Source organism: Pelobates fuscus, chromosome 1 (assembly GCF_036172605.1).
Source record: "Pelobates fuscus isolate aPelFus1 chromosome 1, aPelFus1.pri, whole genome shotgun sequence".
In the NCBI taxonomy this organism is placed as follows: domain Eukaryota; kingdom Metazoa; phylum Chordata; class Amphibia; order Anura; family Pelobatidae; genus Pelobates; species Pelobates fuscus.
In genome coordinates this window covers 494,357,903-494,379,276 of record NC_086317.1, presented here as the reverse complement: position 1 = coordinate 494,379,276, position 21,374 = coordinate 494,357,903, and the positions used below count along the sequence as shown (strand labels likewise).

The 21,374-nt window shown below is 44.3% G+C and overlaps 1 protein-coding gene across 1 annotated transcript in view; it reads left to right on the top strand.

Annotated features, from left to right (window-relative positions):
- Nucleotides 1–20,990, top strand: part of CCKBR (cholecystokinin B receptor) — a 73,862-nt gene extending 52,872 nt beyond the window's left edge. Inside the window, exons 4-5 of the mRNA XM_063433333.1 lie at nt 11,008–11,135; nt 19,310–20,990. Of these exons, the coding sequence (XP_063289403.1) occupies nt 11,008–11,135; nt 19,310–19,851 (670 nt within the window). The 3' untranslated portion in view covers nt 19,852–20,990. The remainder of the gene's footprint in view (nt 1–11,007; nt 11,136–19,309) is intronic.
- Nucleotides 20,991–21,374: the final 384 nt, after the last annotated feature.

Sequence of the window (21,374 nt, the reverse complement as noted above, 5' to 3'; positions counted from 1 at the left end):
TTCGAGCGGTGGGTGGGGGTCCTACATTATAATAAGGGGGGGACCTAATGTCCTCCCCCCTGGCCCCCACCCCTGAGCGGCAGGTGTGGGCCCTAAATACTAATAAGGGGGGGCCTAATGTCCTCCCCCCTGGCCCCCACTCCTGAGCGGCGGGTGGGGGCCCTACTTAATCCACCAATCAGAGTGTTATGAGTCAAATTACACAGCGTGGGAAAATTCCAAAGAACTTTCCCACGCTGTGTAAAATGACACAGAGCACTCTGATTGGTGGATTTCAAACCAACCAATCAGAGTGCTGTGACAGGTAAATGTAGAGACTTACCTGTCAGTCTCTTCATTTACGTGTCAGAGCACTCTGATTAGATAGCTTAAACCCACCAATCAGAGTGCTCTGAGCCTAATTGCAGGGCGGGGCAAGGCTCCCCCGCCCTGCAGAGCTCAGTCTGCGCGGAGCCCTCGCCGGGTGAAGAAAGATTATTATTTTTTGCGCTCGTTTTTTTTTTTTTTTTTTTATTGCATCGGTTATTATGGATTTTTTATTTGCCCTTTTTTTGGGGCTAAAAAAAGATTTTAGAAGAAAGAAAACATCGAATGGTAAGTTTTATTTTATTTACAGGTACTTAGTTAAAGGTCCCCCCTCATTATTTTTAGAATGAGGGGGGTAGGTAGGGGGTTATTTTTTTTGGGGGGGGAGGGGGTGACTAGGGGTTTGGGGCCAGGGGGGGAGGACAATAGGTCCGTCCCCCCTATTGGTATTTAAGGCCCTCACCCGCCGGTCAGGGGTAGGGGCAGGGGGGGGACATTAGTTCACCCCCTTATTAGTATTTAGGGCCCCCACCCACCACTCAAGGGTGAGGGCCGGGGGGGAGGACATTAGGTCCCCCCCCTTATTAGTATTTAGGGACCCCACCTGCCGGGCAGGCAGCCGGTAGCAGTGGGGAGGGAGTGCTGATCTTGCAATTCCTCCCTCGCGTGCCCTCTGTGATGCCGGGAGCCGGAATATGATGTCATTCTGACCCCAGCATACTAAATAGTGGGAAGGGGGAGTGAAAAATTGCAAGATGACAGCCCCACACTGGACCCCAGGGAGAGGAAGGGAGGCTGGATGGGCCTCAAAAATTAAATGTCATTGCATGCGTCTGTCAGTGAGTGTGTGTCAGTGTGTCTGTTAGTAAATGTGCATCTGTCAATAAGTGGCACCACGTTCATATAGACTGTAACATCACAAGTTGGGAACACGCAGTGGCGTACACACAATCCATGGGGCCCCGGTGCAAAACTGATCCATGCCCCCCCTCTCTCTTCCCCCCTGACAGACACACACACACATACATACAGACACACATACATACAGACACACAGACAGACACACACATACTCAGACACATACATACACATAGACAGGCACACACACATACATACATACAGGCACACACACACAGATACATACAGACCAACACACACACAGACAGACACACACAGACAGACACACACAGACAGACACATACAGACATACATACAGACAGGCACACATACAGACACACAGGCACACACACACACACAAAAACACAGACACATACAGACAGACACACACGACACACATGCATACAAAGACACATATACAAACAAACACGCATATACAAAATGTTTAAGTCACCCTCCTGCTTCCTACCTTTTAGGTGCAGGAGGGTGACTTTCCCTGGGGTCCAGTGGTGGCTCAGGTTGATGGGAGTCAGAGTTCTTACTATGATTCCCTCCTCTGCTTCCTCCCACGCAGGCTCTGTGTATGCTGGGAGGAGTGACTGGGGCAGTCTCTTCCTCCCAGCGCTGACCGGCCCCCTGAAAATACATACCCATCGGGTGGCCCTAACAGCATGGGCTGCCCGATGGACCCCTTGAACAGCGGGTGGCCCAAAAGCAAAACATGACGGCAGGCACTCGGTTGCAGGGGTCCGCAGGGTGGCCGGGCCCCCTGGAGTGTCGGGCCCAGTCGCAGCTGCGACCCCTATATGTACGCCACTGGGAACACGTAACACCACTGAGAAGCGGATTGCAGTACTCCAGGTAATGTAAATATACCAACTGAGGATTTAGAAGTGATTTTGTTCTGTTGAGAAGTGACTCCTGTTGTAGATATTTACAAGGGAATCAAATCTGTATTTATTTTTTTGTGGTTTTTGTTAGAGATAAACTTAAAATAGTCTGGCAGACTTACGTAGATTAACTTGTTGGCAGTCTGACAACTTACATTACAGCAAAGTCACCATAACTGGGCAGAAACCTGACTGCTCGCCACATCCAACATCACACAATCCCCCTCCCAACGTCTCAATCTACGGGGCCCTGCACCTTGGCCCTTGCCATTCGATGAACACAAACAACACCAAAGAAGCCACAATAAGGAAGGTGAGGGTCGGTGATAAACAGCTAACATTGCACCATCGAGATCCCTGTGGAATAATGAGGTTATGGACAAATCTCAAATATTACTAACACTACGGCCTCAATTACAATCTCTCATTTGATAAAATTATGTATATTTTAACGGCAGCGAGGAAGCATTAGCATTTTTTGTCAACACTTATGGGTTCAGTTCAGTTCCGTCATAAATAAGGGCTTATACCTAAGCAATCCAAATTACGTCACATATTATTTATTGACACATTAACAGACATATTTGTCTTATTAAACTCAGCAGTCAGAGGGTAAAGAGTGGGGATAAACCGATGGACTATGACAGTAACAAAATGAAAGGAACAGTCGCAGTCCAGAAAACGTTCAGCGTAAAGATTTTCTAAAGCAAACTATTAGATGGGAAGGTCGTGTCGGGAAAAGCGATGAGAGGACGCTCGTTCTGTAGATGTTCGGACGAGCATTGGCTCGGAGTGCATCATTTAAGGTCCGTCTTCTGATCTAATCATCCTGACACGTCTAATTGGTTGATCTATGTGACTGACACATTCAGCAAAAGATTTTGACAAATTCATTTTTTATTTTTGTTTCCATGGAAACATATCATCTTTCTATTCTTTTCTGATATGCTGTGATAAAAGTCAATGTTTTTGAACAATCAAGAAAAACATGATTTTATATTTCTCTAAGGCTATGGAATTTCATATTTCTGTCTTTAACGGATACGATGGCGAGCTCTAAGGTTCCGATGAACATGTTTATATAAAGATTGTATGCCAGGAACGTGTATCTGTTATCTGTATATAATCAAATGGCTAACATCTAATGTGAGAATTATGAGGAGACCAGACACTCACAGTACAAAGTGGACTTGCAGTTCCTCATAAAAGCGTTTACTCTTCTTGGACATTTTACCATTTTCTAACATCCTGCAATTCCAATGGATTTTATTGGGATTTTCACAGCATTCCTATTTTTCTTTATCATGACACAAACGTCAATTGTACCAAGATCAGGGATATGTGGGTTTCACCACCTCTGCCTTCAAACCCTGCTGCAACTGTGGGAGAGATTTCTTAGTCTCACCAGCCTTTTTAGGTCTAATTTCTGGCAATTTGTTGGCAATTTGTTGGTGCAATTAATTCAATCTGTCAGTTTTTACCATCTTTTGCTTCCCATCATTTCTAAATAGACGCCGTTCTGTTTGTTTATGAATGTTTCTGCCTCTTTTTCCAAACAGAAACCCACTATTAATTTATTCACTTTAATAAATACAATCAATATAATGACGGAATTTATCCCCTACTTTCAAGAAAACGGTAATAAATATAACCCAAAAATTAGCTGAATGGGTCTAGCTGTGTGTAATTAAAGTTTCATGTGACATTTCTCAGATCAAATACAGCTGGACCAGTGCCTAATGCAAGTCTGAGTTTTAAAAAGTTCCTGCTGCAATCCAGAACAGTTCTCAGATGCCCACCCCACCCCACGCACCTTACTACATTTATAGATAGAATCTCACACACAACTTAAGATGATTGGAAATGACAGGCAGCTACAAACATTGCCAGTAATCCTGCTCTTACCCAATCTCATCCTAGACCCCGCTCATATAAAACCCATTCACATCTCCTGTCACTATCTCTCCTCCTACTTCAAGCAGCTGGTGATGTCTCACCCAACGCGGGGCCCTTCACCTCGTCTGCTCACACTAAGACAACTAGAAACCACAAAAACCTCATCCACATACCCTGCAGTTTATCCTCCTTTACCAACATTCAGTGTGCACTCTGGAACACCCGTTCAATCTGTAGTAATATTAAATCAACAGCTATACACGACCTTGTCATCTCTAACTCACTCACAATATTGGCACTTACTGAGACCTGTCTGTCCCACTCTGATACCGCTACTCCCGCTTCTTTATGTTTTGGTGGACTACAATTCTCCCACACTCCCAGACTCGACTGTAAAGGAGGCGGTATAGACTTCCTTCTCTCCCCTCAATGTACCTTTCAACCTATCCTCCCTGCCCCTGCCCCTATCCTTTACTTCCTCTGACGTTCACACTGTCCGCCTCTTTAAACCCATTCCTTTCACCCCCCCCCCCCCCCCCCCCGGTCATCCTAGTCTATTCATTGAACACTTTTCTTGCTGGCTACCCCACTTTCTCTCCTCTAGCACTCCCTCCCTCATACTTGGGGAATTTAACATCCCAATCAACAACCTCAACTGCCCTGATGCCTCCCGTCTGTGTAACCTCCTCCTTTGGCCTCACACAGTTGTCTACTTCAGCAACTCATACGGCAGGAAACACTCTTGGCCAATCTCATCTTCACCAATCTCTGTACCACCTCTAATCTCTCCACTGTTCCATTTCCTTTGTCTGACCACCATCTGCTAACATTTTACATTACCAAAACAACAAAGAAATGCACCTTATACACACACTTATATACAAGGATACTTATCAGTGGTATGGTAAATATAGCCTCCCTCAGATCGCTCCCAGCTAGCAATCAACTTGAACACAAGAATATACAAAACACAACGAGGGAACCGGCTGGTAGCCTAAATAAAGATAAATAAAAAGAAATATAGTGTAATACAGTTTTACAATATTGACATTGCGCAATATGAAATGCACTCACAGGATCTTGGACAGTTCAGGCATATATGGTGCCACCCCTGATGATGTGGGGGGCTGGGGGAATCCCCTGGACACTTCCACCCCAAAAAGCAGGACTCCGGGTGAAGGTATGAAAAAAGCGGTTTTAATTGGATAAAAGTATATAAAATAAATACAAATAGAGGTCCTACGCGTTTCGTCCCTTCTATAAAGTATGGGACTTCCTCAGGGACCACAATATTAAAATAACAATCAATGCAGTACAATCAAAAAAGCAGCCTAACACCCCTCCACCCACAAGTCCTTTAAATAGGGCTAATCCCTAAGAGTAATTGATCACATGTGCCTCTCTGTCCTTCCTCATTGGTCCTGTGTAGATGAATATCATCTGTTGGAAATCGCATTCTCAAGTGTTCACAGTTGATCTTCATTATTTCTGTGATTCTCCGGTTATTTTCGGCGTTTTCATGCGTTCCGGAAACCGGAAGTGCTATGCGTTCCAACTGTACTCGCAAACCCGGAAGTTCTGTATATCCGGAAATGGCATGCGTTCCACCTTCGTTTTTTGCGTTCCACCTGTATTTTGAAACATCTAGCCACAAAAATACACATAAATGGTCTATAACTTAAACACAAATCTACTTATGGTGTATTCCCCTATAATATATACATTTATTGACTTAATACCATCTGCACAATACTTTACATTAGCATACCCCGTACCCAAATTTCACCACCCTCAACTCTCCAATCTCGCAGAAACCTCAACTGCCTTGATCTCCATAATTTCTCCACCAAACTCAATACTCTCCTTTTACCCATTTCAAATCTAACTTGGTAAAATACATACAGTAGGTGAATCACATTCGTAGGAACACCTACAGGAGAAATTACAAAGCAATGTAATTTCTCCTGTAGGTGTTCCTACGAATGTGATTCACCTACTGTATGTATTTTACCTTTGTATTATTTTGAGTGGTATAAGGGATTTCCCACTCAGGTGTTTTATCACATTCACACGTCCTTCACTGTATATATTATCCCTCTTTGTTCAAATCTAACTTGCCCTAACTCGGCTAACTCACTCTACAACTCAACTCTCTCCTCTCAACTCGACATCATAGCACCTCTTACAATTAAACGCAGCATGCGCCCCCCAATTACAACCCTGGCACACCAAGCTGACCCGTTACCTCCAAAAATGTTCCAGAACTGCTGAAGGCTGCTGGAGAAAGTTTCACTTTGCACCTGACCTCCTCCACTATAAATTTATGCTGCACTCTTACAGCCTGGCTCTTTACTAAATTACTTTAACACCCTCATAAGTACACTGTCTCATCAACCTAAACACCTATTTCACACTTTTTTTTATTATTATTTTTTTTCATGTCCATATGGTAACATAACATAGGGACCTGTAGTGCCATAATAGCGAGTACAGGCCCTGGGGAGATTAGCGCAGCTAAGCGGACAAGGGCACATGTAGGAGTGTGGGGATAGATGCATGGGATTGGTTGGGAAAGAGTCTGTGGGTGGGATTATGTTCTGTGTAAGTTAGTGTGGGGGAGGTCTTACCTCAGTGCCACTTGGGATTCGGGCCAGCAAACAGCTTCCCTCCCGCCCGCCCTATTAGTATATTTAGTCACAGCTAGCCGGGGGTATGTCCTTGCCAATTGAGTTTGAGGTTACGTTTAAGTATATGGAATGAGATGAACAAGTTTTTAAGGTCTCAAACCTCCCCTGCTTCAAAGGTTTAACATTAGGTTGCCTGAGGTCTCGTGCCCATCGAGCGTGGATAAGGTCGGCTGATGGCGGGCATTGGAAAGATATGATTTTTATGACGAGGGGGGAGGTGAGAGGGAGTGGTGATTAGGAACCACTCTATGTTTATTGGCAAGGACGGTTGGGTTACTGTATAACACTATGTGTGGAGTTAGATATGTATATAAGCCCTTAGCTTAATTATCACTTACACCATCCTGGGAATATTCCCACCAGTGTTCCCATGCCTTTAGGTTACCCTCTTAGAAAACTTTTTCTCAAGCACAACAACACACTAGTTGGACAAGATACATACGTTCCAACATACTTTCTATCAGTTCATTATGTTTTTATTCCCCTACATTCCTTAGGGATAGATCAACTGTCTGTAAAGGGTATTGGTGTGGACCATATTCTAGTATAATTGTAATTCAGTACCGCAAGGCCAGTTCCCATCCTCATGCGGAAGTATTTGTCCATTGGCCCAACTCATAGCTACAGCCTCGCTCCAACTTCTCCTATCATGGCCACTTATTTGAATCTCTTACTTTTCACAAGATTTCACAACATTCTCGCCACTTTGTTCTGGATTGCAGTCCGTCAGCCAATCAATAGCTAGAGCCTCTCCGAGCCACTTGGTATTTAGTAGGACCTCACCTCCCCCTTGTTTAGCTAGTTTCTTTGCCATTTAGCACTATGCATTCATCATAGTATGTCTCACACCTCAAAAAATACGACAACGACAAACTGGAGAAGCTAGAATCTCGTAATTCAGGAGTTCCTAACCCTTCCAGGTAGTACCCTACTTTATACCCCTTATTTCCATCTTCTTAGGGTAACATCACAAGTTACAACCCAGCACATGTTGCCACTGCTCACGTTATTATTCCAGAACATTTAGTTCAATAAGGAAAGACATGCTGGAAGGCTAAGGCATTAATTTGGTCTCCTTGTTGATTATCTCCCAAGACCTCATAGAGAACTAGGCGTACTGCTATGGAGGCTTGTCAGTAGTTTTTAAAGCTAGGGACCCCAGACTGAACAAAACAGACTATACCGGAATTAATTCTGGCCTTTGGTCTATATATAGAGACATCATCTGTTACACCTCCCCACACTATAGGGAAGACCCAGATATCTAATTTACATAAATGGTGAACCTGGGGCACAAGTATGGTGTTTATACATTCTTTTTTTATTATTTTATTCTTTTTTTTTGTTGTGCTTGCAATGACAACAGGCATGTGGAGCCACAACAGCATCCACCAGCATTTTCAATACATTTTACAGTGTGGCAGGTTGATCAGCACATTTTTTTTATAATCGTGAAAAATAACAGAATAGTGGGCAACGCTTATATATTATAACATGCTAGGACACTTAAGCATATCTAGGTGCGCTTTGGGTTATGGACGTGTGGCTTTTATATAACAAGTTTCATCGCTATGTGTGCAAGGCAGGACAGATTGTGCCACTTGCAGGATCCTTTGGTACAATGTTAGCTTTTAAAACAAATATATACGGGTTGTTGCGCAAAAATACATGTCTTTACAGGCTTAAATAGTACGAGTCTAGGTTGGTAATGTCACAAATAATGCAGGAGTTAAACATCAATAAACAGGTTACACAGGTACGTTTAAACCAGTTGGTGCCCTGAGTGTAAGACCTGAGGTGTCTAGGTTTGGTGTATATCCCTAGTGGCGTTCAGTAGAAAGTCTGATTATAGGTTAGGATATGCATACTTCAACTCGCTAGCTTAATATGTTACACTGGGTTAAATGCTTGAATAAGAAAATAAAAAAAATTAAAACAGTGCTAGGATACATGTCAGGCCACCAAGAGATTAGATTGTTTAGTTAAGGTAGTCCTTGTTAACTGTTGTTAGAGCAGACAGGCTATCAATACCCCTGAGTCCTGAAAGGTGATGCAGGGACTAAGAGTGATGAGAGTCATTACGTTACTGGGGATGGTCTTGCCCTGTGTTAGCAGGAGTTTCTTAGTCTGGCTGTCGCCCAATTCCACAGGTGGGCCACAGCAGGGAGATTAGCAAGTGAGTCCCAAGATTTTCAGACTGTGGATCAGTATTCTTCCCAGCTGCTCTCTATCTCGGCTTCTTGGGTGGTCCCCGCTGTCAGGGTAGGGTCTGCGTTGTTGTGCTACTGCGGGCATTTCCACGAGGGTGCAACAGGATTTAATTTGCCGCCTCCATAAACCCTGCTTCGCTGTAGGAAGCTGGTGGATTGATAGAGGGCCCTTTTCCCATGTGCTCTGTTAATTTCCTCACTTCTGGGTAAATGTCAGGTAGGCTCCACTGGCGGCCCGCACACATGGCTGGCTTGCGGCGGCCATCTTGCGTATTGTCGCCCGGCGGATTGTCCTCGCCAGGGCGGTTGTTTAGGCTCGGGTTGGTGCGCCGGTTTATGCTCCTGCAGACCGGGATGACCCTACCGGTCCAGAGGGGGGGGGGAAGCACACCGCCGGCTGGAGACCCAGGAGAGCGGCCGTCTCTTCCCGGCTCAAGCCCCACCAGGCTCCGTGCCCCTGTCGGGTTACTGCCGGCTCCGAACCGGGTCTTGGGCGGTATCTACGCTCACCGCAACGGGCAGGGGTCTGTGTGTTCTTCTGTGTAGTTTTCCCGGCTCGGTGAACCTGCAATTTGCGCCGTTTTCGGGTCTCAGAGCGGGAGCTCAGACAGAGCACGTCTGGTCCCGACGGCGGCTAGGCCCCACCCCCGGTGTTTATACATTCTATCGCTAATCTTTTATCGCTAATCGACTGCGGCTTTGGCTCAATTCAACACCCGTTCAGATCAGAGCCTATTAGATAAAATGATTTAGTGGTTATTTCGTAGGAATTAAACCACTGTCTTGTGCTTTTGGCGCCTCCACCGATTTATGTTCTATCGAACCCAGTTCACCCATTAAGAGTTGTGTTACCTCCGGTTCCAACAGAGTAGAACACAAGGTATAATGGTAAGGATGGCTACATTATGTTGGCACCATAAGTTTGAGGTTGAGATGGATGGAGCCAAACACAGGACAATTCAAGAGGGTACACCTGTTTCTAGAGGGTACACCTGTCTGAGTGTATAAGACTCCAGAGACTGGGCAGAGAATCACCTGAATTTTCAATGTGAAAAGTTCACCATAAGCTTTTACCTCTGATAAGATAACTGAGAGAGAGTGTTTCAGCTATAAAACCACAAAAAACTAGGTCATCTGCGTACGGTACAAAACTGAGAAGAAGAAATATAGAAAAAATGAGAAATAGTAAAAGCACTCTTTTTTTTTTTTTTTTTCAATTATTCACAGACTATCAGCATACGAAGAGATGAGCCATCTCAATATGCTACACCATGCGTGAGAAAGTGCAATATGTTAGACTCGTGCACAGGAAGAAAATTCAGTTTGACCGATTCAATTCGTCCCAAAAAATCTTTTGTTCGGGTAGACCAACATTTGTCCGCGTGACATTTCGGCTCAGACAAAATTCCAATGAAGATGATTAATGAAAAACAATTCAGAAGAAACAAACCGGCACAAAAATGGGACAATCAGGTCCTGCTAAATCTATACATACTATAAATCTTAATAATATAAATATTAAGATTAATACTATAAATATTATGTATGCATTATACTATAAATATTATGTATGCATTTTGCAGTACACTGGTTAATTTTCCCATCATTTGGTTCACAGATCAAATAAGTTAAAGTAATCAATAGAGGGAAGAGCAGGAGGAGCAGTACAAATCTGTATTTATATAATTATATGCTGTATATTAATTAAATATGTAAATACATATCCCCCCCCCCCCCCCCCTTCCCTTGGTCACTTCGCACTTGATCTGTGATTGAAATCATCATTTGGTGACTGCGTACTAACCAAAAGGCATCTCTTTTTGATGTCCTCTCTCCCCATTTACAGATATGTCCTCTCCCCCCATTTACAGGTATGTTCTCTCTCCCCATTTATAGGTATGTCATCTCTCCCCATTTATAGGTATGTCCTCTCTCCCCATTTACAGATATGTCCTCTCTCCCCATTTACAGGTATGTCCTCTCTCCCCATTTATAGGTATGTCTTCTCTCCCCATTTACAGGTATGTCCTCTCTCCCCATTTATAGGTATGTCCTCTCTTCCCATTTACAGGTATGTCCTCTCTCCCCATTTATAGGTATGTCCTCTCTTCCCATTTACAGGTATGTCCTCTTGCTTACAATCCTCTTCTTCGTCCCAGGGGTGGTGATGATCGTGGCTTATGGACTCATCTCTTGGGAACTGTACAGAGGGATCCAGTTTGAGATGGATTTAAACAAAGAAGCCAAAGGTTTCTCTAATACTTTGTTAAAATTTTACATATAAAAATGATATGTGTAGAGTAGAGAATTACAGGTAGAGCTGGTCCATCCTCCATTTGTAATTTTTCTGTCTCCTAAACTCTATCCTGTCCACAGGCCTCTCTGCCTTCATCAGGTCTACTCTTTTGGTGTGTTTGCTACATGAGATGAGAGACCTTTTATCTAAAGAAAATGGTAAAGTCAAATATTGGATTATATATAGAGATATAAGCTAGAAAACAAGCATGTCAAACTCAAAGGTTAACACGGGCCAAATAAACAAGGTTTAAGTGTATGTTGGCCGCAAAAAAAAAAGTTTGACCTAGACCAACACAAACTGAAATTACTTGTATCATGCAAACAACATGGAATCCTGGGTATATATATATATATTTTACTCAAAAGCTTTGCTTCAAGTTACTTACTATGCCCCCCAATTTAATACAGAGTCTCCTGCGGCCTTGCCCCGCCACGCTAATACACTGCCCCTCAATCGAATACACTGCCCGCCCTCTACTCTAATTTAATACACTGCCTCCACTGTTCCCCAATCAAAAACACCGCCCCCCTCCCTCCACTCTAATTTAATACACTGCCCCTCTCCCTCTACTCTAATTTAATACACTGCCCCCATCCCTCCACTCTAATTTAATACACTGCCCGCCCTCTACTCTAATTTAATACACTGCCCCCCTCCCTCCACTCTAATTTAATACACTGCCCCCTCCCTCCACTCTAATTTAATACACTGCCCGCCCTCTACTCTAATTTAATACACTGCCCCCTCCCTCTACTCTAATTTAATATACTGCCCCCCTCCCTCCACTCTAATTTAATACACTGCCTGCCCTCTACTCTAATTTAATATACTGCCCCCCTCCCTCCACTCTAATTTAATACACTCCCTCCACTCTAATTTAATACACTGCCCCTCTCCCTCCACTCTAATTTAATACACTGCCCCTCTCCCTCTACTCTAATTTAATACACTGCCCCCCTCCCTCCACTCTAATTTAATACACTGCCCCTCTCCCTCCACTCTAATTTAATACACTGCCCCCCTCCCTCTCTTCTAATTTAATACACTGCCCCCCTCCCTCCACTCTAATTTAATACACTGCCCCTCTCCCTCTACTCTAATTTAATACACTGCCCCTCTCCCTCTACTCTAATTTAATACACTGCCCCCCTCCCTCCACTCTAATTTAATACACTGCCCCTCTCCCTCCACTCTAATTTAATACACTGCCCCCCTCCCTCTCTTCTAATTTAATACACTGCCCCCCTCCCTCCACTCTAATTTAATACACTGCCCCTCTCCCTCTACTCTAATTTAATACACTGCCCCCCTCTCTCCACTCTAATTTAATACACTGCCCGCCCTCCACTCTAATTTAATACACTGCCCCTCTCCCTCCACTCTAATTTAATACACTGCCCCCCTCCCTCTACTCTAATTTAATACACTGCCCCCCTCCCTCCACTCTAATTTAATACACTGCCCGCCCTCTACTCTAATTTAATACACTGCCCCCCTCCCTCCACTCTAATTTAATATACTGCCCCCCTCCCTCCACTCTAATTTAATACACTGCCCCTCTCCCTCCACTCTAATTTAATACACTGCCCCTCTCCCTCCACTCTAATTTAATACACTGCCCCCCTCCCTCCACTCTAATTTAATACACTGCCCGCCCTCTACTCTAATTTAATATACTGCCCCCCTCCCTCCACTCTAATTTAATACACTGTCCCTCTCCCTCCACTCTAATTTAATACACTGCCCCTCTCCCTCCACTCTAATTTAATACACTGCCCCCCTCCCTCTACTCTAATTTAATACACTGCCCCCCTCCCTCCACTCTAATTTAATACACTGCCCGCCCTCTACTCTAATTTAATACACTGCCCCCTCCCTCCACTCTAATTTAATATACTGCCCCTCTCCCTACACTCTAATTTAATATACTGCCCCCTCCCTCCACTCTAATTTAATACACTGCCCCCCTCCCTCCACTCTAATTTAATACACTGCCCCTCTCCCTCTACTCTAATTTAATACACTGCCCCCCTCCCTCCACTCTAATTTAATACACTGCCCGCCCTCTACTCTAATTTAATATACTGCCCCCCTCCCTCCACTCTAATTTAATATACTGCCCCCTCCCTCCACTCTAATTTAATACACTGCCCCCCTCCCTCCACTCTAATTTAATATACTGCCCCCTCCCTCCACTCTAATTTAATATACTGCCCCCTCCCTCCACTCTAATTTAATACACTGCCCCCCTCCCTCCACTCTAATTTAATACACTGCCCCTCTCCCTCTACTCTAATTTAATACACTGCCCCCCTCCCTCCACTCTAATTTAATACACTGCCCGCCCTCTACTCTAATTTAATATACTGCCCCCCTCCCTCCACTCTAATTTAATATACTGCCCCCCTCCCTCCACTCTAATTTAATACACTGCCCCTCTCCCTCCACTCTAATTTAATACACTGCCCCCATCCCTCTACTCTAATTTAATACACTGCCCCCCTCCCTCCACTCTAATTTAATACACTGCCCGCCCTCTACTCTAATTTAATACACTGCCCCCCTCCCTCCACTCTAATTTAATACACTGCCCGCCCTCTACTCTAATTTAATATACTGCCCCCTCCCTCCACTCTAATTTAATACACTGCCCCTCTCCCTCCACTCTAATTTAATACACTGCCCCTCTCCCTCCACTCTAATTTAATACACTGCCCCCTCCCTCTACTCTAATTTAATACACTGCCCCCTCCCTCCACTCTAATTTAATACACTGCCCCCCTCCCTACACTCTAATTTAATACACTGCCCCCCTCCCTCTACTCTAATTTAATACACTGCCCCTCTCCCTCCACTCTAATTTAATACACTGCCCCCCTCCCTCCACTCTAATTTAATACACTGCCCCCCTCCCTCTACTCTAGTTTAATACACTGCCCCCCTCCCTCCACTCTAATTTAATACACTGCCCCCCTCCCTCTACTCTAGTTTAATACACTGCCCCCCTCCCTACACTCTAATTTAATGCACTGCCCCTCTCCCTACACTCTAATTTAATACACTGCCCCCCTCCCTACACTCTAATTTAATACACTGCCCCCTCCCTACACTCTAATTGAATACACTGCCCCCTCCCTCCACTCTAATTTAATACACTGCCCCCCTCCCTACACTCTAATTTAATACACTGCCCCCCTCCCTCCACTCTAATTCAATACACTGCCCCTCTCCCTCCACTCTAATTTAATACACTGCCCCCCTCCCTCTACTCTAATTTAATACACTGCCCCCCTCCCTCCACTCTAATTTAATACACTGCCCCCCTCCCTCCACTCTAATTTAATACACTGCCCCCCTCCCTACACTCTAATTTAATACACTGCCCCCCTCCCTACACTCTAATTTAATACACTGCCCCCTCCCTCTACTCTAATTTAATACACTGCCCCTCTCCCTCCACTCTAATTTAATACACTGCCCCCCTCCCTCCACTCTAATTTAATACACTGCCCCCCTCCCTCTACTCTAGTTTAATACACTGCCCCCCTCCCTACACTCTAATTTAATACACTGCCCCTCTCCCTACACTCTAATTTAATACACTGCCCCCCTCCCTCCACTCTAATTTAATACACTGCCCCCCTCCCTCTACTCTAGTTTAATACACTGCCCCCCTCCCTACACTCTAATTTAATACACTGCCCCTCTCCCTACACTCTAATTTAATACACTGCCCCCTCCCTACACTCTAATTTAATACACTGCCCCCTCCCTACACTCTAATTGAATACACTGCCCCCTCCCTCCACTCTAATTTAATACACTGCCCCCCTCCCTACACTCTAATTTAATACACTGCCCCCCTCCCTACACTCTAATTTAATACACTGCCCCCCTCCCTCCACTCTAATTTAATACACTGCCCCCCTCCCTCCACTCTAATTTAATACACTGCCCCCTCCCTACACTCTGATTTAATACACTGCCCCCTCCCTACACTCTGATTTAATACACTGCCCCCCTCCCTCCACTCTAATTTAATACACTGCCCCCCTCCCTACACTCTAATTTAATACACTGCCCCCCTCCCTCCACTCTAATTTAATACACTGCCCCCCTCCCTCCACTCTAATTTAATACACTGCCCCCTCCCTACACTCTGATTTAATACACTGCCCCCCTCCCTACACTCTGATTTAATACACTGCCCCCTCCCTCCACTCTAATTTAATACACTGCCCCCCTCCCCACACTCTAATTTAATACACTGCCCCCCTCCCTCCACTCTAATTTAATACACTGCCCCTCTCCCTACACTCTAATTTAATACACTGCCCCCATCCCTACACTCTAATTTAATACACTGCCCCCTCCCTCTACTCTAATTTAATACACTGCCCCCCTCCCTCCACTCTAATTTAATACACTGCCCCCCTCCCTACACTCTAATTTAATACACTGCCCCCCTCCCTACACTCTAATTTAATACACTGCCCCCCTCCCTCTACTCTAATTTAATACACTGCCCCTCTCCCTCCACTCTAATTTAATACACTGCCCCCCTCCCTCCACTCTAATTTAATACACTGCCCCCCTCCCTCTACTCTAGTTTAATACACTGCCCCCCTCCCTACACTCTAATTTAATACACTGCCCCTCTCCCTACACTCTAATTTAATACACTGCCCCCTCCCTCCACTCTAATTTAATACACTGCCCCCTCCCTACACTCTGATTTAATACACTGCCCCCTCCCTACACTCTGATTTAATACACTGCCCCCCTCCCTCCACTCTAATTTAATACACTGCCCCCCTCCCTACACTCTAATTTAATACACTGCCCCCCTCCCTCCACTCTAATTTAATACACTGCCCCCCTCCCTCCACTCTAATTTAATACACTGCCCCCTCCCTACACTCTGATTTAATACACTGCCCCCCTCCCTACACTCTGATTTAATACACTGCCCCCTCCCTCCACTCTAATTTAATACACTGCCCCCCTCCCCACACTCTAATTTAATACACTGCCCCCCTCCCTCCACTCTAATTTAATACACTGCCCCTCTCCCTACACTCTAATTTAATACACTGCCCCCATCCCTACACTCTAATTTAATACACTGCCCCCATCCCTACACTCTAATTTAATACACTGCCCCCATCCCGCCACTCTAATTTAATACACTGCCCCCTCCCTACACTCTAATTTAATACACTGCCCCCCTCCCTCCACTCTAATTTAATACACTGCCCCCTCCCTACACTCTAATTTAATACACTGCCCCCTCCCTACACTCTAATTTAATACACTGCCCCTCTCCCTACACTCTGATTTAATACACTGCCCCTCTCCCTACACTCTACTTTAATACACTGCCCTCCTGCACTCTAATTTAATACACTGCCTCCCCTATTCCCCAATCAAATACACTGCCCCCTACCTCCACTCTTATTTAATAAACTGCCCCTCTCCCTACTCTCTAATTTAATACACTGCCCTCCTGCACTCCAATTTAATACACTGCCCCCTCCACTCTAATTTAATAAACTGCCCCCCTCCACTCTAATTTAATAAACTACCCCCTCCACTTTAATTTAATACACTGCCCCTCTCCACTCTAATAGACTGCCCCTCCACTCTAATTTAATACACTGCCCCTCAATCGAATGCACTGTACTCCCTCCACTCTAATTAAATACACTGCCTCCCCTATTCCCCAATCAAATACACTGCCCCCCTCCCTCCACTCTAATTTAATAAACTACCCCCCTCCACTCTAATACACTGCCCTCCCTCCACTTGTATGTAATACACTTCCCCCCCTCCACTCGAATTGAATACACTGCCCCTCTCCGCTCTAATTGAATACACTGCCCCCTGCACTCTAAATTAATACACTGCCCCCCTCCCTCCACGCTAATACACTGCCCCTCAATCGAATACACTGCCCTCCCTCCACTCTAATTTAATACACTGCCTCCTCTATTCCCCAGTCAAATACACTGCCCTCCTCCCTACACTCTAATTGAATGCACTGCCCCTCTCCGCTCTAATTTAATACACTGCCCCTGCACTCTAAATTAATACACTGCCCCCCTCCCTCTACTCTAATTTAATACACTGCCCTCCCTCTACTCTAATTTAATACACTGCCCTCCCTCCACTCTAATTTAATACACTGCCTCCCCTATTCCCCAATCAAATACACTGCCCCCCTCCCTACACTCTAATTTAATACACTGCCTCCCCTATTCCCCAATCAAATACACTGCCCCCCTACCTCCACTCTTATTTAATACACTGCCCCCCTCCACTCTAATTTAATAAACTACCCCCCTCCACTCTAATTTAATAAACTGCCCCCCTCCACTCTAATTTAATAAACTACCCCCTCCACTCTAATTTAATAAACTACCCCCCTCCACTCTAATTTAATACACTGCCCCCCTCCCTACACTCTAGTTTAATACACTGCCCCCTCCCTCTACTCTAATTTAATACACTGCCCGCCCTCTACTCTAATTTAATACACTGCCCCCTCCCTACACTCTAATTTAATACACTGCCCCCTCCCTACACTCTAATTTAATACACTGCCCCCTCCCTACACTCTAATTTAATACACTGCCCCCTCCCTACACTCTAATTTAATACACTGCCCCCTCCCTACACTCTGATTTAATACACTGCCCCCCTCCCTACACTCTAGTTTAATACACTGCCCCCTCCCTCTACTCTAATTTAATACACTGCCCCCTCCCTACACTCTAATTTAATACACTGCCCCCTCCCTACACTCTAATTTAATACTGTTAATAAACTGCCCTCCTCACTCAAATAGAGATCCCCACCTCCCTCCCCCCAATTTAATACACTGTCCTACCTCCCCCCAATTTAATACACTGCCCTCACTTTCTCCCCCCATTCTAATACATTGCCGCTCTCCTTCCCCCCAATTTATTATACTGCCAGTCTGGCCCTGGGCCACGAAGATACTCAGTGTGGGCCGCATGTTTGACATTATTGCTATAGAAGGTGCTTTTAGAGGCTGCCATCTTGTTTTCTTCAGAGTGAAATATTTTTTAATGGAAAACATTGCTTGAACCAAGAGATGACTCCAATATTTTATAAGAGTATTTAAACAAAATATCAACATTTACCATGTATGAAAACACCCCACAGCAGATTATTTATGCTTCAACAAAATAAGAGATATTAGTAAATTTCCAAATGAAACCAATGCACACAGTCCTAACTGACACGGCCATCCCAACCATGGTTTCACCAAGTATGCCGGTTACATCGCAAGGAGGAACCGACAATCCCACGGCTTTCGACATATCCCAGCAAAAATATCTGTTACAATTGTTTCATAAATTAGTAATTGTGGCTTTTAGCACAAAAATAAAATCTGCTAAAGATTATGTTTTCAAGGAAAAATTCAAACAGACCCCTTCTGTAGTGGACGGGGTTAAAGGACAGATGTGGATTCCACATTAATCATTGGCATCTCCCTCTATCCCCCCCATCGGTGAACTTACAGTAATTTAAGCATGGGTGAGCATGTCACCTCAGATACCCAATAACCGACAGGCTAACATGGGAAAAGTAGCCTACAAACATCTACAGTGGCAAAAATACCGTCATTCCTGTATATAAATGGTGGAAGGGTCTGTGCTCCTACCTTCTCTATGTATGATGTCAGAGGTTGCTAAGACGTTCACCATAAAGTAATTAAATAACAGAGATGATGCAGGAAGGGTATTTTCCAGGGGATTCCAATGGATATATCTCCTTGCTGCAATGATGAGGATACGATACACAAACTACAGACTCACACGCATGTTAATAGAGGGAGAGGATGAAGATGGAAGCAGTTTGCGACAGGGGGGATTTGGCATTGACCGGTGCCAAACAGTGCAAAGAATCTTAGTTGGTCATTCTGGGGTTTGGCTACTGCATTTTGAGGCACATATAAGAAAAAGCTTGATCTCATAACTGGAAGAGAGACAGACTGATAGACAGACAGACATAATCTGTAGAAGGTATTTTTAGGATTTTTCCTGTCTATGTGAAGCTTGTTGAAATGAAAAACCTTGTTTTTTTTTTCTTTGGCAGCTGATAAAAATGGCGTGGCCACATCTGTGAGTGGTGCAGTATCCGCGGTGGCTCCTTGTGATGAGGGGGATGGCTGCTACATTCAAGTTGCCAAGAGACGCAATACCGTGGAGATGTCGGCTCTTACTCCCAGCGGCTGTACCAATATGGATCGTGCACGCATTAACAACTCTGAAGCCAAGCTCATAGCCAAGAAGCGTGTAATCCGCATGCTCATTGTCATCGTGGCCATGTTTTTCATATGCTGGATGCCCATTTTCGTGGCCAACACCTGGAAGGCCTTTGATGAGGCGTCTGCTTTCAAAACCCTGTCTGGAGCCCCAATCTCCTTCATTCACCTCCTGTCTTATACATCTGCCTGTGTAAATCCCCTTATTTACTGCTTTATGAACAAGCGTTTTCGCAAAGCTTTTCTGAGCACGTTTGCCAGCTGTATTAAGCCTTGCCGGCATTTTCGAGACCCGGAGGAAGATACAACAACCCCTGGAGCATCTCTCTCAAAATTCAGCTATACCACTGTGAGCAGTCTTGGTCCATCCTGAGGAGGACCTCTCATCATTAAGGGTCTAAGTATGAAATATTTCTGGAAGCAGTCGATTGGACAGCAGAACATGTCTATTCTCTGTGCCATCACATAGAATTCAGCTTTTAATGTAACTGTGGGGGATGTACGGTAACCCGCTAACATTTCTGACTGACCTCAAAGCCTTAATGCAACTGGCTACCAGAAAATATTAGCGAGTCACATCACTTGGATGCCTTCCATCATCCGAACTTATCTCCTCTCCATGTGCTGGGACCATACATGTCCTCTCTTCTTCTGGCATTAATTTATAACCTTTTATAATCATTCTACTGGGTCAGTACAGCTTTGTGCTGGGTAATTGCATCCATGTGGAAATTATATTTATGTAATAAGTATAACGGGACCTGCGCAAATTAAAGTGATATGTTCTGGAGAATTACACTGTTCGGTAAATGCTCTAAAGTGGACTGGATCACAAATGTAATTGCATCTCTTTAATCCTTGCACTTTCTTTTAGTTCTGTAAAGTCTGTTATTTCTATTTGTAAAATGTGTTTTTTGGATAAGTGACTGAGCTTATTAGAGACATGTAGTATAAAATATAATATGTCACAGTTTAGTAAATGTCTGCAGTCTGGTGTTGTACCGTACTTATAGTATGTCCGCATTGCATTAAAAATATCTAGATTTCTTGTGACAGGGACCTCTAGAAAGGCTGATGGGACGTTCAGTAGGAGCTTATTGCTGTATTATTGGCCTCTGGATCCACCTTATGTTTAATCATTGCTTATATGAATAACATACGTCTGCACTAGTTTATCCCATCCTTACATTGCTCGATTGAAGGACAGACTTATCTCTTGTTATAATGAGGTAGAACCCCTCATACAACCTTCTTGGATTGAGACTCCAGTCCAATCCCTCCTATCACTGAAAATAAATATTTCAAAGCTGCTAATGCATTATTGAGCACTGAATTCACTTAATCCTCTTCCACCAGTATCCAAGAGGTGGAAAGATTCCGAGCTCCGTCCCTGCTCTCCCAAAGAGTCCAGAAGATTTCATGCATGGTTTGCAAACTTCTAAAGAGCTCCCTAGTGAAACGCAAATTACGTTACATTCACTTTCTCAATCTTGAACATACTGATTACTGAGCATTATAATGATGGGAATCCTTCATAACGAGTAATCCCTTATCTGATACAATATATATAATGTAGGGTGTTTGGGGACATCTTCACATCGTGTAAATTGGAGATTGTGCACTTTGTCTCTCCAAACAATGTGAGCCAGTTTAAAGCAATCCATGATGTATGTACATAGTAAATACCGTTTAATTTCACTGCACGCGTTGCAGGCAGTCAGTTCCACAGTATAGTGTTGGTAAAATGGTCTGTGCAAAGTGTATTGTCACTAACAACCTCCCTGGTGTAACCGTCATACAAGTCTCAATAAAAGTAGCAAAATAACATTTAGAAATCTTATTTTTTTTTTTATATTCATCTTTTTGCTCGCACAGAACGTTTCGTGGGGAGCTTCC